At 37.6% G+C, this 15,815-nt stretch overlaps 1 protein-coding gene across 3 annotated transcripts in view; it reads right to left on the reverse strand.

Moving 5' to 3' along the window:
* Positions 1-15,378, reverse strand: part of Sec31 (COPII coat complex component secretory 31) — an 83,205-nt gene extending 67,827 nt beyond the window's left edge. For all 3 annotated transcript variants that reach the window (XM_083134410.1, XM_083134409.1, XM_083134408.1), the window contains exons 1-7: positions 15,250-15,378; positions 10,084-10,295; positions 7,822-8,014; positions 6,260-6,395; positions 5,779-5,876; positions 4,166-4,308; positions 117-219 (exon numbers count right to left, since the gene is read on the reverse strand). In XM_083134410.1, the coding sequence (XP_082990536.1) occupies positions 117-219; positions 4,166-4,308; positions 5,779-5,876; positions 6,260-6,395; positions 7,822-8,014; positions 10,084-10,286 (876 nt within the window). In that variant the 5' untranslated portion in view covers positions 10,287-10,295; positions 15,250-15,378. The remainder of the gene's footprint in view (positions 1-116; positions 220-4,165; positions 4,309-5,778; positions 5,877-6,259; positions 6,396-7,821; positions 8,015-10,083; positions 10,296-15,249) is intronic.
* Positions 15,379-15,815: the final 437 nt, after the last annotated feature.

Raw genomic sequence — 15,815 nt, forward strand, 5'->3', positions numbered from 1 at the left:
TTTCCCCAAATTTATGTTTGCTTGCATATCCAAACACTGAACCCCAACTTTATGTTCCATCAATTTTTCACTGCATATTTTGAGAAAACAATCGGTGTTTCTTCAATATAGCTTACCTGCACAGAACTGTTTGGATTCCAAACAAGGATTCGATTATCCTTGCCGCAGCTAAGTAACAGATCAGGATCCTGCTCACACCAAGCAAGGGACAGGACACCTCTGAATAAAATAATGGAATGTGGGATTAGGAAACATAACAAGAAATGTTCAAGGAAATACCTTATAGCTAGCTATTGTTTTAGTTGATTGGTTTTGTTTATATTACTTTGCTTTTCTGCCACTTTTGGCTAATCATGACGATGAGGATGAAATTGATGAAGGGACACTCACAAATAACATCCGTGTGCAGTCTGGAATTCGAACCCAGGTGTTGTAGTGTGGTGTGCTAACTACTCAGCCACAGATGTCTGCTACTGTTTTAGTGACAGTATGTCTTGGAAATTACAGGCAAGCACACATAACATTGGAACTTTTGTGTCTTGCATATTTTTGCAGGCATGACTGTGCACAATATGGTCAGGTTTATGATTTTTTCTTTCTTCTTCTTAAAGTTCCTCATGCCATGAAGGCACATTTGGGGGATGTGGGGATTGGGTTCCACACATTCTCGACTTTGGCCACCACACTCTGGCCACCTTTAAAATTGTCGTCCGCTTTGGACGCCCCCTTTACATCAAAGAAAGTTCCGAAAGATCATTTTTCCCCCTAACGACCACATGTCAGGTCCACGTGGAGTCCAATAAATCATCCCCTGAAACCTTTCCCACCAATAGCGTTAGTCCAAGAAATGACAGCCCTTGTCAACTCCACGTGGAGTAAATGAGATGTTGCAAATTCAATTTCTTCAGAGATTTCTTAAAGTGAGGTTGCTGTTCTTTATCTTTGCTAGGTTGTGTTATTGTGTTGTGCTATTTTCTTTTATGCAATTTATAGACCTTGAGAGAAACGTCACAGTGAATGAATGGATGTCTAAGCAATGCAGGCAAAAGTGACACTATCGCTTTACAGAAAAACAGGTGGTGGCTCGAAACCAGATAAGGGTCCGGTTGGCTTCCTCTGTGGTTGTGTCGAAGAAGCCAAACTAGCAATGCTTTCAAGACTAGCATTGATTTGAGGCTGGATGAGCCCCAGAGCCAATTTATGCGGGGACAAAGCCGGAAAAATTCCAACCATAGCTCACTCGCCCTGGGAATCGAACCTGGGTCTCCTGCATGACAGACAGATCCCCTACAGACTAGATCATTGCGGCTCTACGTTTAAGAAGTATGTAGGCAAATTTTCATTACATCAAAACATCTCTTGTAGAGATGGGTTGAAATCAGATCCATGTACAAATATCAAAATGAAAATGGTGTGTTGGAATGTGTAATTTTAATAAAACAATATTTTCTTCCACAACAGAAACCTACATATTGTGTTACCTTCATTTCATATACACAGAGCATATACTGCGCATAAATTTCAGTGAAAAATGCAGGCTCAACCAGGACTCAAAGCTAGGTCCTTTGAGAATGTTCTATCAACCAAGCCACCAAGTCTTCCCTGGATTCACTAGTGACTCAGGTCCAAGCCTTGGTTTCAAGCCTTTTTGCTGAAATTTCTACTAAGAACTGTGGCGTTGAAGTTCAATTTTCTTTAATAATACTTTCAAATCTCTCACACTTTATTTCAATGTTCTTAAAGGTTTGCAGAACCAGTGTTGTATATTTACAAAATACTGTAATACAATGAATGTTTCTTTTAAATTGGTGTTATTTTTGTTGAAGTAACTGTTTATGTCCCAGTGTAAAATCTCAGAAGATATTTACAACTAGTCAAAACATAAATGTTTATAAATTTTGGATTGAAAATGCTGGAAACTTCATGCTGTTTCTACTAACAGAATCAGTTCAAAACATTATCAGGAAGCATAATATATTCTGTAAGTTTCCTGCTTCACAACATTACTAATCTGTTGCTTGAATTATTTTACATGCATTCAACAGTTGACAAAATACGAGCCGAAAACTTTCAATCTTCTGCCACTTTCATTTCAGCTAACTTCTAATGTTTCCTAAGGAAGACAAAAGATGAATCTTTTGCAGATACTGGCTAAGTACCAACACCAATAACTATCATTTTACCAATACAATACAAAACACAAATGCTCCAAGAAGAACTTGAGTGGTGTATTCATCTTCTTAAATTAATGTACGAGGTGTGGCTAGAAAATAACTGGACTAATGCATTTTTATTCAGCAAAATTACACATTAGAAAAGTTCTCTCTTTCAATAGGTTCCATTTCCCGATCCCTACACACTTTCATGTGAATTTTTCACCATCTGAAACAGTGCTGCAAGTCATTATCTGAAAGACTATTTCTGAGTTCCTGCACTTCTACCTTCACTGCTACTATGGACTTGAACTGGGTTCCTTTTTAATTCAGATCTGACTTTTGGGAACAGATAAGAGGTTACATGGGGCTAGGTCCGGTGAGCATGGTGGATGTTCCATCACTGGGATATAGCACTTGGTCAAAAAAAAATGTCTCGACAGACAGTGCGTTGTAAAGTTCCCTCAACAAATTCTAAAGGTTTGGTAGCTGATTTTCAAAGTTTTGTGAGGAATTTCACACTGATGCACTGTTTGATGCCAGTACTCAACATCTTTCCCGCGGGGGTTTTTGTACAGTCTGCTTTTAACAAATGCTACAGCCCAACTGTTCAACAAACATGACTGGAAGTTTGTGTGCAAGCTGAGGAAGGACACAAGTCAATGCCATGCCCAGGTATTGCTTCTTGGATTAACAGAAATCCTTCTAAAAAAAATAATCCGGTTATTTTGTAGTCACACATCATATGTTACCAGGTGACTGCAATGATTTTCCTTTTTCTTTAAAACCACAGAAGTATATTCATTAGGGATGGGCCGATATGAAATTTTGGCTGATACCGATCCAATATAAAATTAGAAATGGTCCTTGAAGAGCCTGAAAGGTTCATTGACCTCCTTAATAAAGTGTTTCAAGGTGACTGCAGTGCAAAAGAAGTTGCATATTTAGAGATTTACTTTTTTAGAAAGTACGGCATGGAGATTATCCATAAAAATTACAACAAAATGGCAGAATTTTGCACTAAATTATCAGATATGTATTGATGTATCGGTTCGGTAAAATAATCGCTAATTTTACAGATACTCTGACATGCCTATATTGGCTGATACTCATAGAATACCGATTAATCAGTCTCATCCCTAATATTCATACAAGTAACAAAATGGTAGAATTCTTAATTACACTACATTACAAGTTATTTACAGAAATATTGGACTGGTAAAATATTACCAATGAACTGATACACCAAAATCTACTGATAAAGGGGTGTGAGCGATGACTTTTCACGTACACCCAATTGTCAACCTTACTTCCACATAGTACACCCTGGACTACTTTTTGCAGACTAATGAGGCTCTGGCGTCTGGCCCTATAATTCTGTGTTGTCCTGTTTTTTGTCCTTATGTGTGCAGAGTGCCACTTTACAGCTTCAGCTTTTAATCAAAGTTAGAATATTTTAATACAAGACATTAGAGTTATGTTATGATAAGGGGTTGGACCCGGTATAATGTGACAGGTACAAAATAGCCCAAGTGCTAGATTCAAATTCAAAAACTGATAAAATAAAGAACTAATTAATCTGTGCCAACAATATAATCATAAGGAGACATGAGTTACTAAAATAATTTCTGCGAAAGTTACTTGTAAATGTTCTATTAATCTCGTTGGCCTCTGCCACCATCCACTTGGGAAACTCGATACTTCACTGTTGAGTTGACTTCCGGTTCCTGTTGTTTCCTCGCTTACCGCTAGGAGTGCTGGTGTAGCCAGTTCGTCTGCTGCTTGTGATGGGTTCTACACCAGCACTCCTAGCGGTAAGCGAGGAAACAACAGGAACCAGAAGTCAACTCAACAGTGAAGTATCGAGTTTCCCAAGTGGATGGTGGCAGAGACCACCGAAATTAATAGAACATTTACAAGTAAGTTTCACGGAAATTATTTTAGTAACTCACTCGCGTCTCATTATCTACCGCATTTTGTATTGCCCCTAACATGAAATATAAACATGTTACCTTTGATGATTTTCTAAGACTTTTAGAGGAGACGTTGCAAATCTTAGATCCCACAGCTGGATCACTGGCGTGTGGTCGTCCTCTGAAGCTATGCACAGCTGTGTCGCTACTTCTGGGTGCCATGCAACAACTTTACATCTAATCTGTTGGGAGAACGTAAAGCACACATGAAATAGCTGTATATGATAAAACGTATACTCACAAATTGTAAGTATTCATATTATAGTATTTTTTAAAGTACTTTTATTATATCATCATGAGCAAGTGTTACACAGCTTAAATATGAACTGTATATGAAATTACAATGTTAAAAAAGGGCTTTAAAAAATCAGTTTACAGCAGTGGTCCTTCAACTGTGGTGCACAGGACCCTCTTAGGGGGTCCGAGAAACCCTTCTAGTGTTCCACAAAGGTTCGGAAAAATACTAAGACAAGAGCATCTACTCTTTAATGCTAAGAATGAATTATGAGAGAACGAAAATTATACAAATTTACGGTCCACGAGGGCGAGTGATCTCTGAAGGGAGTTCGCAGTCTAGGAAAGTTCATGAACTAGTGGTTTATTGGATTAAAAGATAATAAATAAACCACAGGCTTATTACAAATCTACATCGGAGCTGATCCATATGTACCTCCACAATAATATTTTTACATAATCCTAACCTACAAGTTATTAAATTTTATTATGTTCAGATGAGGGCACACTGGTTTGAAAATGTATTCAATGGCATTCTGCCAGGTAAGAGGAGAGCCTTTTCACATTTTGTGTCAAAGTGGTAGATTATTGACAAACTAACAATGGAACAGAAAGGGGTAAACAAGAGTTGATCAAGTTGTGTGTTACATGAAGGGATCTGACGTTGTATTTTAAAAGCTTGTATAGTTACTGACACTTCTGTGTTGTAATGATAATGTTGGCTTTCAATTAAATCACTACAAACCCTGAAGTTTATGTGCCTGTGCAACAGGTTTTATCATATGTACCTGAATGCCTTCATTAAATCTATAAGTAACATTACAACAGCTGATATGGTATGGTATCTGGCTGCCATGTGGGTGACCTGGGTTCAATTCCCAGGGTTGAAATTTTCCGACCAATGTCCCTGCTGTGGGGTTTATCCAGCATTTAACAAATGGGTATGCGAGGGCAAAGGCAGCTGAAGTGCGGTGTTGATCACATCACCTCCACAGCACGTTGCAATGTGTAGCGGGTAGCTTTAAAACATATATTTTGATATCTGAGACTTGGATTTCTGCCAGTTGAGGCTAATCTCAACTATGAGAATGAGGGAAAATTAGATGAAATTTATGAATGCAGTCCCACAGACACACCAATATCCAGGTCAGGATCATCAACTACTGAGGTGAATACTCACAAATTGAAACACAAAGTCATTTGATGACAAAATTCAAGAACAGTTGATTGAAGAAGCATATTTTGCATACCTCTTAGGATACTTAGTTGGCTGCTGAAAAATTTAGGACTACTCTTTCGGCTACTGGCAACACTGATATTGAAAAGGCATTTGCATAAGTTTAACCTAGGTGATTGTAAGTATTGGTACAAAATAAACATGCATAAATATAAATTAATAATTTGAGGTATCTACTCACCCGAGATGTACTATCGCTGATTTTAATTATGGGTTCATTCTTCCGTAAGTCCCACACAACACAGCGTGCAGAAAATGTGGAAGCCAGAATATGTTGAACTGAAATAAAAAAATCATAAATGTTATATGTCTAATGTTATAAAGCATGACAACATGTGAACAAGAAGTTTGTGAAATGCCAAGGATTATAACATGAAGAAACGTGTTGTTTACAATATTGAAGCCCCTTCCTTTGGGTCCGTAGCAAGATATTGTAACAGAATTCTTGTTAAAAGCCCGTTAAAAGGCAAGAGAATAATTACATTTTTACACAATTGTTCAATAAAAATAATGCATATAGTTACATTAACAAAATGTGAACCCTGAAGAGGAATACAAGCAACCACTCATTCCCATACCTAGAGGTCAATGTAGCCTCACAGAGTAAATGTCCGAGAATCTACATCAAACCAGCACAGGAAATAACAACTCTATCCACTCACCCTGCCTATTCCAGGCAATCCACATGACATCTTCGGGTGGTTGTGACTTGGTGCCTGGCGTCATGGGAGTGTTGGGGTTGTTCAGGTCCCAGATGTAGATTTGAGAATCTCCTGCACCCGATGCAAATAAATTTACCTGCAGAGGGAGAACAGTTTAGTTTTGATACCCTTATATTATAATAAGAACTTACTATAATTTCGGTAACCACTGCCACCATCCTCATTGGAATTCGCTGACAGTGGCTACCAAAATTAATAGAAAATTACTTAAAACAGCTTCGCAGAAAACGTGAGTACCTATATTATCTATTACCGCGTCTCTCATTCCCATAGTATTAACAGCACTCTATATTTAACATTACACCTCAATTTTCAAAAGGCCAAATGGACATTATACACTTTTCACCATGGTTGTCATTAAAGATTATAAACTACAACTTAAGTCTCTGGTGTAACAACCCTTCGGGGCCTGTCAAGTAGTTTTTCAATGGGTGTCGGCACACTGAGTCCCAAGTGAGGAACACACCCACTGTATACTCCTGTTCACATAAAGTATAACTCTTTGTAGGGTTGAACATTTGAAGTATGTGCCACTTTTATCTGAACAGGAGTGTACACACAGTCAATTCATTTTGATTATAAGCAGAATTGATGCTCAGGGAATTTGTGTACACAGCTTTTACTTGATGAAACAGCTAACGTGAAGTTAGCACTTTGCTGTACTAAGCGGAATGACATGTACAGAATTCAAGACATAAATTAAGTAATAGTACACATCACTTCCAGTTTTGCTGTTCATAAAACTTCTTGCTGAGCCTGGTCTTAATTCAGAACTTATACTTTTCAGTCAGGTATAAAGCTGAGATGCTAATTGCTCCATGCACTAGAGAAGGCACCGTATTTGCCGGTACATAAGACATGCCCCCTTTTTTGTACACATTTTTGAGAAAAAAAGCTTTATCACTGAATATTATAATTTACAGTATTTCAAATATAAAGCAAATAACTTACCTTACATAACTAGGAAAGAATACATTTTACTCTTCATGATACACCACAAGGAAGAAAAAAAAAGGTCTAAAACTCAACACACACCGAGACGCAGAGAAACGTGGCAACAGATGTGTTCCCAGCATATCAGTGGGCGATAACCTGCAGACTTCTGGCACAGAAATTTCGCACTTCGGTCCTGTGTATTTTACTGTAGTGGGTGTTAAAGGATTTGATTTCAATAGAAGCAGACAACAGAAGCTATGTTGCCATGTTTCCCTGTGTCTCAGTGGGCATTAAGCTTAGCTCAGAACAGAGAAAATTTCCAGAAATGAAGGAAATCAAAAACCGAGTATCACACTTATTTTTAAAGGAACAAAGTGCATTTTTTACACCAGTAAATACGATAATTTCCCAAAATCCTGGCAGGTACAACAACAAAAAAATTACTTACCCTGATTTTACTAGGATATATTTTAAAAATTCCCTCACAATTCTAGGATTTCCAAGCTTAGTTACAGGGCCATGCGAGGAAACTGCTTCCAGTTCTTGAAAGTCACCTTCAGACATACCTGAAAAGGATTGAAATCCAGAGCCCTGACTGGCCCAGTGTGCTTATCCTGGTGAATGAGAATGCTGTCTTCTCCCGTCAAGAGCCTGCTGGCACTGTAGATCTGAATAGCCCCACTGTCGCAGCCTCCCACCAACACTCCACTGGGATGGTCCCCATCGTAGCTGTGAGGACCCCAAACTAGCTTATGAAACCTGGTAAAAGAAAACAAAAAAGATTAAAAAATACTATCTCTGTGACTATGTATCACAGAAAAACTTGAACAGTGTGAGTTTCATATGGAGAACGATTTTGATTGGTCCAGGCTCAGATAGTGCAATTCGGATATCACCACGCAAATAGCACATACTTAACAGTCTTTCTGATTACTTTCCCTTAGATTGAAACAGTTCTTTAATTAATTAATTTGCAATTATATTCTGTTATTTCTATTGTGCATAATCCGAAATGAATGAAGAAAATTCCGTTATACATACTTTATTCAATGTTGATGTTCTTTTGTCTTATTCGTTACTATTGTGATTGTAGTAAAATGGTTAATATACACATGTGTTAAGTGACATTTGTCTATTTTATTTTACTTAATGATTGCAACAAAACTGCTTCACAATGGGGACAGTTGCAATACTACAATCACAATAGTAAAGAATAATAACAAGACAAAAGAACATCAACATTGAATAAAGTAAGTACAACAGAATTTTCTTCATTCTTTTCAGATTATGCACAACAGAAATAACAAAATATAATTGCAAATGCCTTTGAATTAAAGAACTGTTGCAAGATTCAATTAAATATTTCTACATATACTCTTTAACACACTCTTTATATGCAATTAATGTATGCTTGATTTAGTTTATTTTACTTCGCTTTTTGTGCCACTTTTGGGGATGAGTAATGACATGATGAAATTGATGAATGAACATTCAACAAACACCCATGCCCAGGCCAAGATTCAAACCCATGCCCCTTGCATTGTAGCACGATGTGCTAATCACTCCACCGCGGCAATTACTGCATGAAAAAATCAAATTTAAGCAAAGGTACAGATAAAGAAACTCCACTCCAAAAGAACTTTCTAAAGTCTAGAGAATCTTGTAAATGCTTGGGGTTTTGGATTGGATTGATTTGGTGTTTTAAGTCCACTTTATGCACAGTAAGGCTAATTGGAACTGGACCTACAGTTTTAAGTGGTATCCGAATCACTATGTGCCTCCACCAAGTATCAAACCGACGCCTTGATTACAAGGCGACGACGCTAGTAAATGCTTGGGGCTACCTAGACTTCTGCGCATAAACAAGATGAAGAAATATAACAGCTGCTGTTGATGTTCTGTGAATTTACCCTTCACCAACTTGTGAGCAAAACAATATCTGCTGTCTGCAGTCTCTTCACTACAAACAAATTATACAAAATAGCTTTACTTTAATGTCAGGGGGGCTAGCGGCAGTGCCTGGAAGTATGGATATGTTTCCATTTGTTATTGATTATTTTAATTTTTCTTGTGTGTATGAGTGCCCCTAAACACAGTGTTGATAGTGGAAATGGCCCGAGTTCCTTTTGTTTTATTGCGATTTCATCATGCTACGAACGCAACATTTACATGGTTCAATTTCGATTTACGTCTGTTACCACACACTGCGGAGTTTTAGCGATTACTTAAGGTTTTGTTCAATATATGCTTTCGTAGTTAGGTTAGGTTTGGTTCCCTTAGCATTAAAATAAAGTCCCTAAATGAATTATATTAAGATTCCGATTTACTTCTACATTCATTCCCACCTTTTACGATATTTACTGTCGCTTATCGACGGAGAATATCTTGTCCATGAGAAGTGCGTAAGGTAATTAAAAAGTTGTTTTTTCAACATAAATAACATTTCTTCCAGTCCAAACAGTGCTAATTACTTTAAGGAAGGTTCAAATTTCGTGTGACAATGATATCCAAAATTCTAGGATAATTAGTGTTTGTGCTAGGATAAATCATAAAACAATTGGAACTGTTACCGTCGAAATTCCTAGGTAGGAATTATTTGCCAATTTTGAGGACAGGTGGGGGAATGTTTACACAAATTCTTAGATGGGAATCTTTATTTTAACTGGGGATACAATCCCTCCACTTTGAGCATTGCCTAAACAAGCAAACCCAAGATCTGATACGAGACAAGAAGTTACACTTGCTTCTTCACAATTGTACCATTTCCGAGTAAGTATTATACTACCTTAAAATATCTAACTCACGAGTAAAAAGCAATTGTCACAAACCTGTGGTCACTAGGAGCGGAAGCACGCAATCCCAAATCCAAGCCTGGTTCACCGAGATTGAGCGAATACAGTTCAAGAGCCGCTGAAGTGCTGAACGAAGCATCGAGCTGCTGAGCGGCCGTTCCCGCTGCAAGAAGGATTGGGTGATGACTGGCAGGGGACCAAGCTATGTTGGCTGTACGATCTATTTCTTTCACCTTCATATCTTCACTCTGTAAATGGAAATAAGAAAGGAATAAGTACACGGTAATTGAAGAAGTCGATATTCGATATCAGAAAATGTAAAAGGAAACGTTAAAAGTATCCAAACCCAAGTAAAATTAAAATCCTAGCGATAAAGTAAATGAAAGAATAAATAGGGGATCTGCATCAAAATTAAATGGTTGTACGGTTATATTTCTATTCATGTCTGTTAACACATATTTCAGAATCACAGTAACTAATGTTTCTTGGAGAAGATTGATTGATTTGCTTTGATTTTAACTTCGCTTCTTGTGCCACTTTTGGCTAATTTGCGAAGATAGGAATGAATGATGATATGATGAATGGACACTCACAAATATCCATGCTGAGGACAGGATTCGAACCAGGGACCCCTGCCATCATAGCACAATGTGCTAACCACTCCACCACGGGGGCCGGCTCTTGGAGAAGAAGTTCCCTTCTGTATACTCCTGTAAGATTCTTTCTTTGAACGCAGCTATTAGTTTACAGTTGTCTTGGATACAGACTGCCACTGCAATCTAATTCAGGTGAAATGAGTGTGAAGAAGTATTTCATTGGTTAATGCTTTCGTTGTTAGGTTAGCCAGGTTACGTTTGGAGCACTTAGTAATAAAATAATGCCCCTTAAACACCAGATCATGTAATGTCTGGACTCAAGGACAAAACCCCCTTCAAACCTCACTGGAAAATCTGGAGAAAAAAAAAACTATGCCCAAGTCAACCAGAAATCAAGAACATCTGCTCAAGTAAGCTACATTTCAAATCATAATTTCTCTGGTAACTAATATTTGGTGAAGTTTTCAATTGTGCTAATTACTTTCTCCAAGCTTCGAACTTGTTCCCAGAATCATTTCCAGCATTCTAAAACACTTCCTAGACTTCCACAAAACTTGCAAAAAAATCATTAAATATACGGAACTGTTACCAACAGAGGGCTAAATGCATGTCTTCCATGTCGCCTGATAATGTTTGCATGAGCATGTGAACACTCAATGATATGTCTTAAATTACATACATATTAAATGCACACACACATACTTATACTTATTCGAAAAAATACTATGTTTGATGTACGAGTATATACACACAATTTACACTGACAAGACTTCTTTCACGTCTGATAACCATACCCTGAAGATTCACGTCTGATAACCATACCCTGAAGATGTTCACTTCACTGTGCGAACACTGATGCAAACAGCAATGCTTTTTACATTCAGCACCAGAGTGCAGCATATACAAGGCATGTCTAGGGGGACTCCAAATGATCTGTGCTACATAATTGAAAACTTTACCGAGAATTCGCTAAACCTGGTGAATTTTAAGGGGGAGCGGGACAATTTCCACTAGGTCCTTCTTGTATTACTTCAAATATAGCGTGATTTTTCGGGAGAAATTGTTGAAAATAAATTGAACTGTTATTCTAACTTTGGTAAAGGTATGTTATATCGAAGACACATTTCTAACGCATATCTTCAGTTTCAAATGGTTCGTACTTACCAATTGTGTATTGCGGAACCTATTTCAAGGTGTCATTGTGTTTTTTACACGAAAATAACTTCCATTTTTCACATTACGAGTAATTATTTTGGGTCCTCCGTTGCGGAACATAGAATATTTCGCGCACAGCTGTGGATCATCACGCGTCATGCTTGTGTTTTGTCGATTTGGAGTGGGCATGCAGTGTTGCAACCTTCTTAACCGAAAAATAAATACTTTCGTGTTCATTATGTCATCACAAACCATTGACGGATAGCTCCAAAAACCATACCCAATAGCCCCAAAAACCATTGAGGGATAGCCCCAAAAACCATTCACGTTAGCCCCACGAACCATTTCCGGCAAGATTAGGTTAGGTTGGGTTAGGTAAGCATAGTTAAAAAATAAAAAAATAAAAATTCTGGTAAAAAAAAGGCATGTTTGGAAACACTTCTTCCTCTTGCGAGACCGCGTGACTTTCGACACTCGCGCCATCTGCAGGTTCATAATGGAAACAACAGCATAATGTTGTCGCTTCGCACAAAAGGCTACTTTATTACATCAACAGTGCTTATTTTCTGTTGTGCAGCATTCCATAGTGACAAAATACCTTCACGAAGTTTGATAAATGCAACAGAAACTCATTTCCGTAAGTAGTTTCTCCTGTAAATTTGAAGAAAAGTGTCTCCGATATAACAGACATTTACCTTAACTTTTTCAATTAAAGATGAAGTTACAAGGGAGAGGAGTAAATCTGCATTCAGTACCAAAACATTATCGTGAACACTCGTATGCAAACTGCACGCGACACAACTGGCTAAATGAAATCACTAGACTGGACTCTGACAGGAAACAGGAAGAAAGGACATGGATCAGAGGTATATGGAACATAAGAAGAGAGGCAAGACTTGAGAGTGGAGACTGAAATGATATATGTAAATGGATGCATGAAAATGTTAAAGATCTTAGAACCAGGGCAACATATAAAGCCAATATTAAAAATGTAAACATTACATAAGAATACACAATGCACAAAAGGAGCCATCTTTAGTTTACACATTTTTCTGAGTGTGAAAATGTGTACTGAGTTCTCCGAATAGAAATATCCAGTGGTCTATTTTGAACAATGTTCTTTATTCCATTAAGTTCCTGTCCTAATTAGTCCTCAAAATGATTTAATAGTAGCAATGTATGAATGTTTAATTTGAGAACTTTCCAAACTTGAGCAACATTATATATAACGTAAAGTATAGTGTATATTTCCATGCAAAAACGTAAAGTTTAAATTACCTAAAAGTATACATTTTGTGTATTGCTGTTATGCCATACGCATTGCAATGAAGAGTTCAGAATATTACAGCTGTATTGGGAAAAGAAGGCTTACAGCTCGCTGCCACAGAATACCTAGGTATGTAAAATATAAACACATATTCAAAATTGGTACTATTATCGTATGGGTGAAACACCTACGAATCATATATTTCGGACTTCTTTACATTGCTAACGTGTTGCGGAACATTTCTTAAGGCGAAATAATGCATTTCTAACTAAGATAATGTTTATTTTCTCTATTTACGAGTACTTACTGTTATTTGTTGTTTCGAATCTGTAACACATTATGGCCGTCATAGCATACAGGTTTAGGGGGCGTTCTGAGAGTGTTTTGTCGATTTATGCAGTGGTGCAACCTCGTTCACCGGAAAATATCTACTTTCGTGCCCCTATTTGAAATTATGCTAATACGTCGCATTTACGTGTAGAACTTGTAAAATAACCTTGCGATTTACCACGTTCATTGTCCATACACAGCAATTCGGAACCATCTTTCTTTCGCAATTCGGAACCATCTTTCTCTCACAATTCGTTAATGCTCTTCCTTTACGCACAACACTCTTGCAACCTTGAATATTGACGTCAGACGAGGAATCCCTACGTGGTTAGGTTAGGTTCCATTAGCATAAATACAAAGAAAAAATAATATTTTCGCTAAGAGACGCGTTACCTTTGTATTGCCTAACATGAAAAAGGTCTCTCCTGTGACGTCAGAACACAATGTTGCTAGAGTGTTGTGCGATAAGTGACACCCATTCGGGTCGGAACCATCTTTCTTTCGAAATTTGTTAATGCTCTTCCTTTACGCACAACCATCTTGCAACCTTGAATATTGACATCAGACGAGGAATGCCTACGTGGTTAGGTTAGGCCTGTTGGGTTAGGTTCCATTAGCATAGATACAAAGAAAAATTATTATTTTCGCTAAGAGACGCGTTAGCTTGTATTGCCTAACATGAAAAAGATATTTTCTGTGACGTCAGAACACAATGTTGCTACAGTGTTGTGCGATAAGTGACACCCATTCGGGTCGGAACCAACTTTCTTTCGTAATTCCTTAATTCTCTTCCTTTATGCAAACAATCTTGCAACCTTGAATATTGACGTCAGACGAGGAATGCCTACGTGGTTAGGTTAGTCCTGTTAGGTTAGGTTCCATTAGCATAAATACAAAGAAAAATTGTAAAAACAGCTCTGTCCTGTGACGTCCGAACACAATGTTGCTACAATATTGTGCGATAAGTGACACCCATTCGGGAAAAATGGCTTGTTCCGAACTCGACAGGTGGTTCTAGTGAAAACACAGCGAGGCTGAAACACTGGCTACGGGGTTGCATCGTCTTAACACACAGAACATTGCACTCTCATGCAAAAAGCAAATGGCGGGAGCAGAAACAGCGTGTCGGACAGAGATTTTCGCAGAAAACAAAACGCATTCACATTAAAATGAATCAAATCTACATTCAGGAACTTCCAAAACGCTCAAGAAAATGATTTCCGTAAGTACTTTCTCCTGTAAATTTGAAGGAATCCGTTTTACCCATACGATAATGTTACCTCAAAATTAACCTGCGCCAAATCAATTTTCCATAATTCGATCGTGAAGCAAAGATGTAGCCTGATATTCAAAACTCTAAACTTTGAAAATAAAACTGTCATCAGTTTCACGTAACTCGTCAAATAAATCTGTAACAGTTTATAACAAACTGACCAGCTCTTATCTAAACTGTCTAGTACTCCGAAAAAAGGCAAGTACAATTAATAAAATCAATAATGATAATTGCTACCAAACACAGTAAATGTACACTCAACTTAGCTCTGAAGATTCTTTTTTTTATCCTCACAGGAAATGACACTGCACACACTAATTCCTGCAAACACTAATTCATGTGTGTCTGCATTTTTGATGCACAAGTGGATGGAAAGATTTTTTAAACTTCAAGTCTGTGGATTCGTTTTGGTGTTTATATGTTATTTGAGTAGAAATTTCGACAAGACAGAAGTGGCAACGTCAATTCAGTATGTTAAAGACTTGAACATTTAACAAGGATTTCACTACGTAAGCCGGTTTAGAAATATTACTGAAATAATGCAACAGTGACAAAAATATACGTCATTATGTTATCCTTACCTCTTTCAATTACAGTCACCTAATGTGTGAAAAATATCTCCTTGTACAAATTACGTATATCAAGAATACAACCTAAAGTTCCAACCCTTGCCAGCCACAACACAACTTCCAACGTGGCGATTGCGTACGATAGTGACACCTGGCGGACGGACATTGAACTCTCAGAAAACAATACACTGACAGACTGCGGACCACAGCTGGGGGCAAAGCGATGACAAGGTTTTGTATGTACAAAATTGGTAATATAATCTTTGCTCTTCCACCTTTTTTACGTTATTCGCCACGAATGATGATTATAATCAGTGCTCGAAGTGAAAGGAACGCGAGGTCATCTAATCATAAGTCTCCAGCTCAGGGGCGCCGACTTGTCAAAATTATTGGGGGGGGGGCTCTGATCGCAGAAATAAATGAATGAATGAATCACTCCCCCCTTTTTTTTAAAAAAAAAAATTACGTTTTCGTATATCAGTTTTTAAGCAGCTATTATATTCCTCATGCAAATGAAATGTAACATGAAAAACGTTTAGAAAATGTTTCAAAGTCTCTTTATGTCTTTTGTGTCTGCT

This window comes from Lepisma saccharinum, chromosome 13 (assembly GCF_977018435.1).
Source record: "Lepisma saccharinum chromosome 13, izLepSacc3.1, whole genome shotgun sequence".
Taxonomy (NCBI): domain Eukaryota; kingdom Metazoa; phylum Arthropoda; class Insecta; order Zygentoma; family Lepismatidae; genus Lepisma; species Lepisma saccharinum.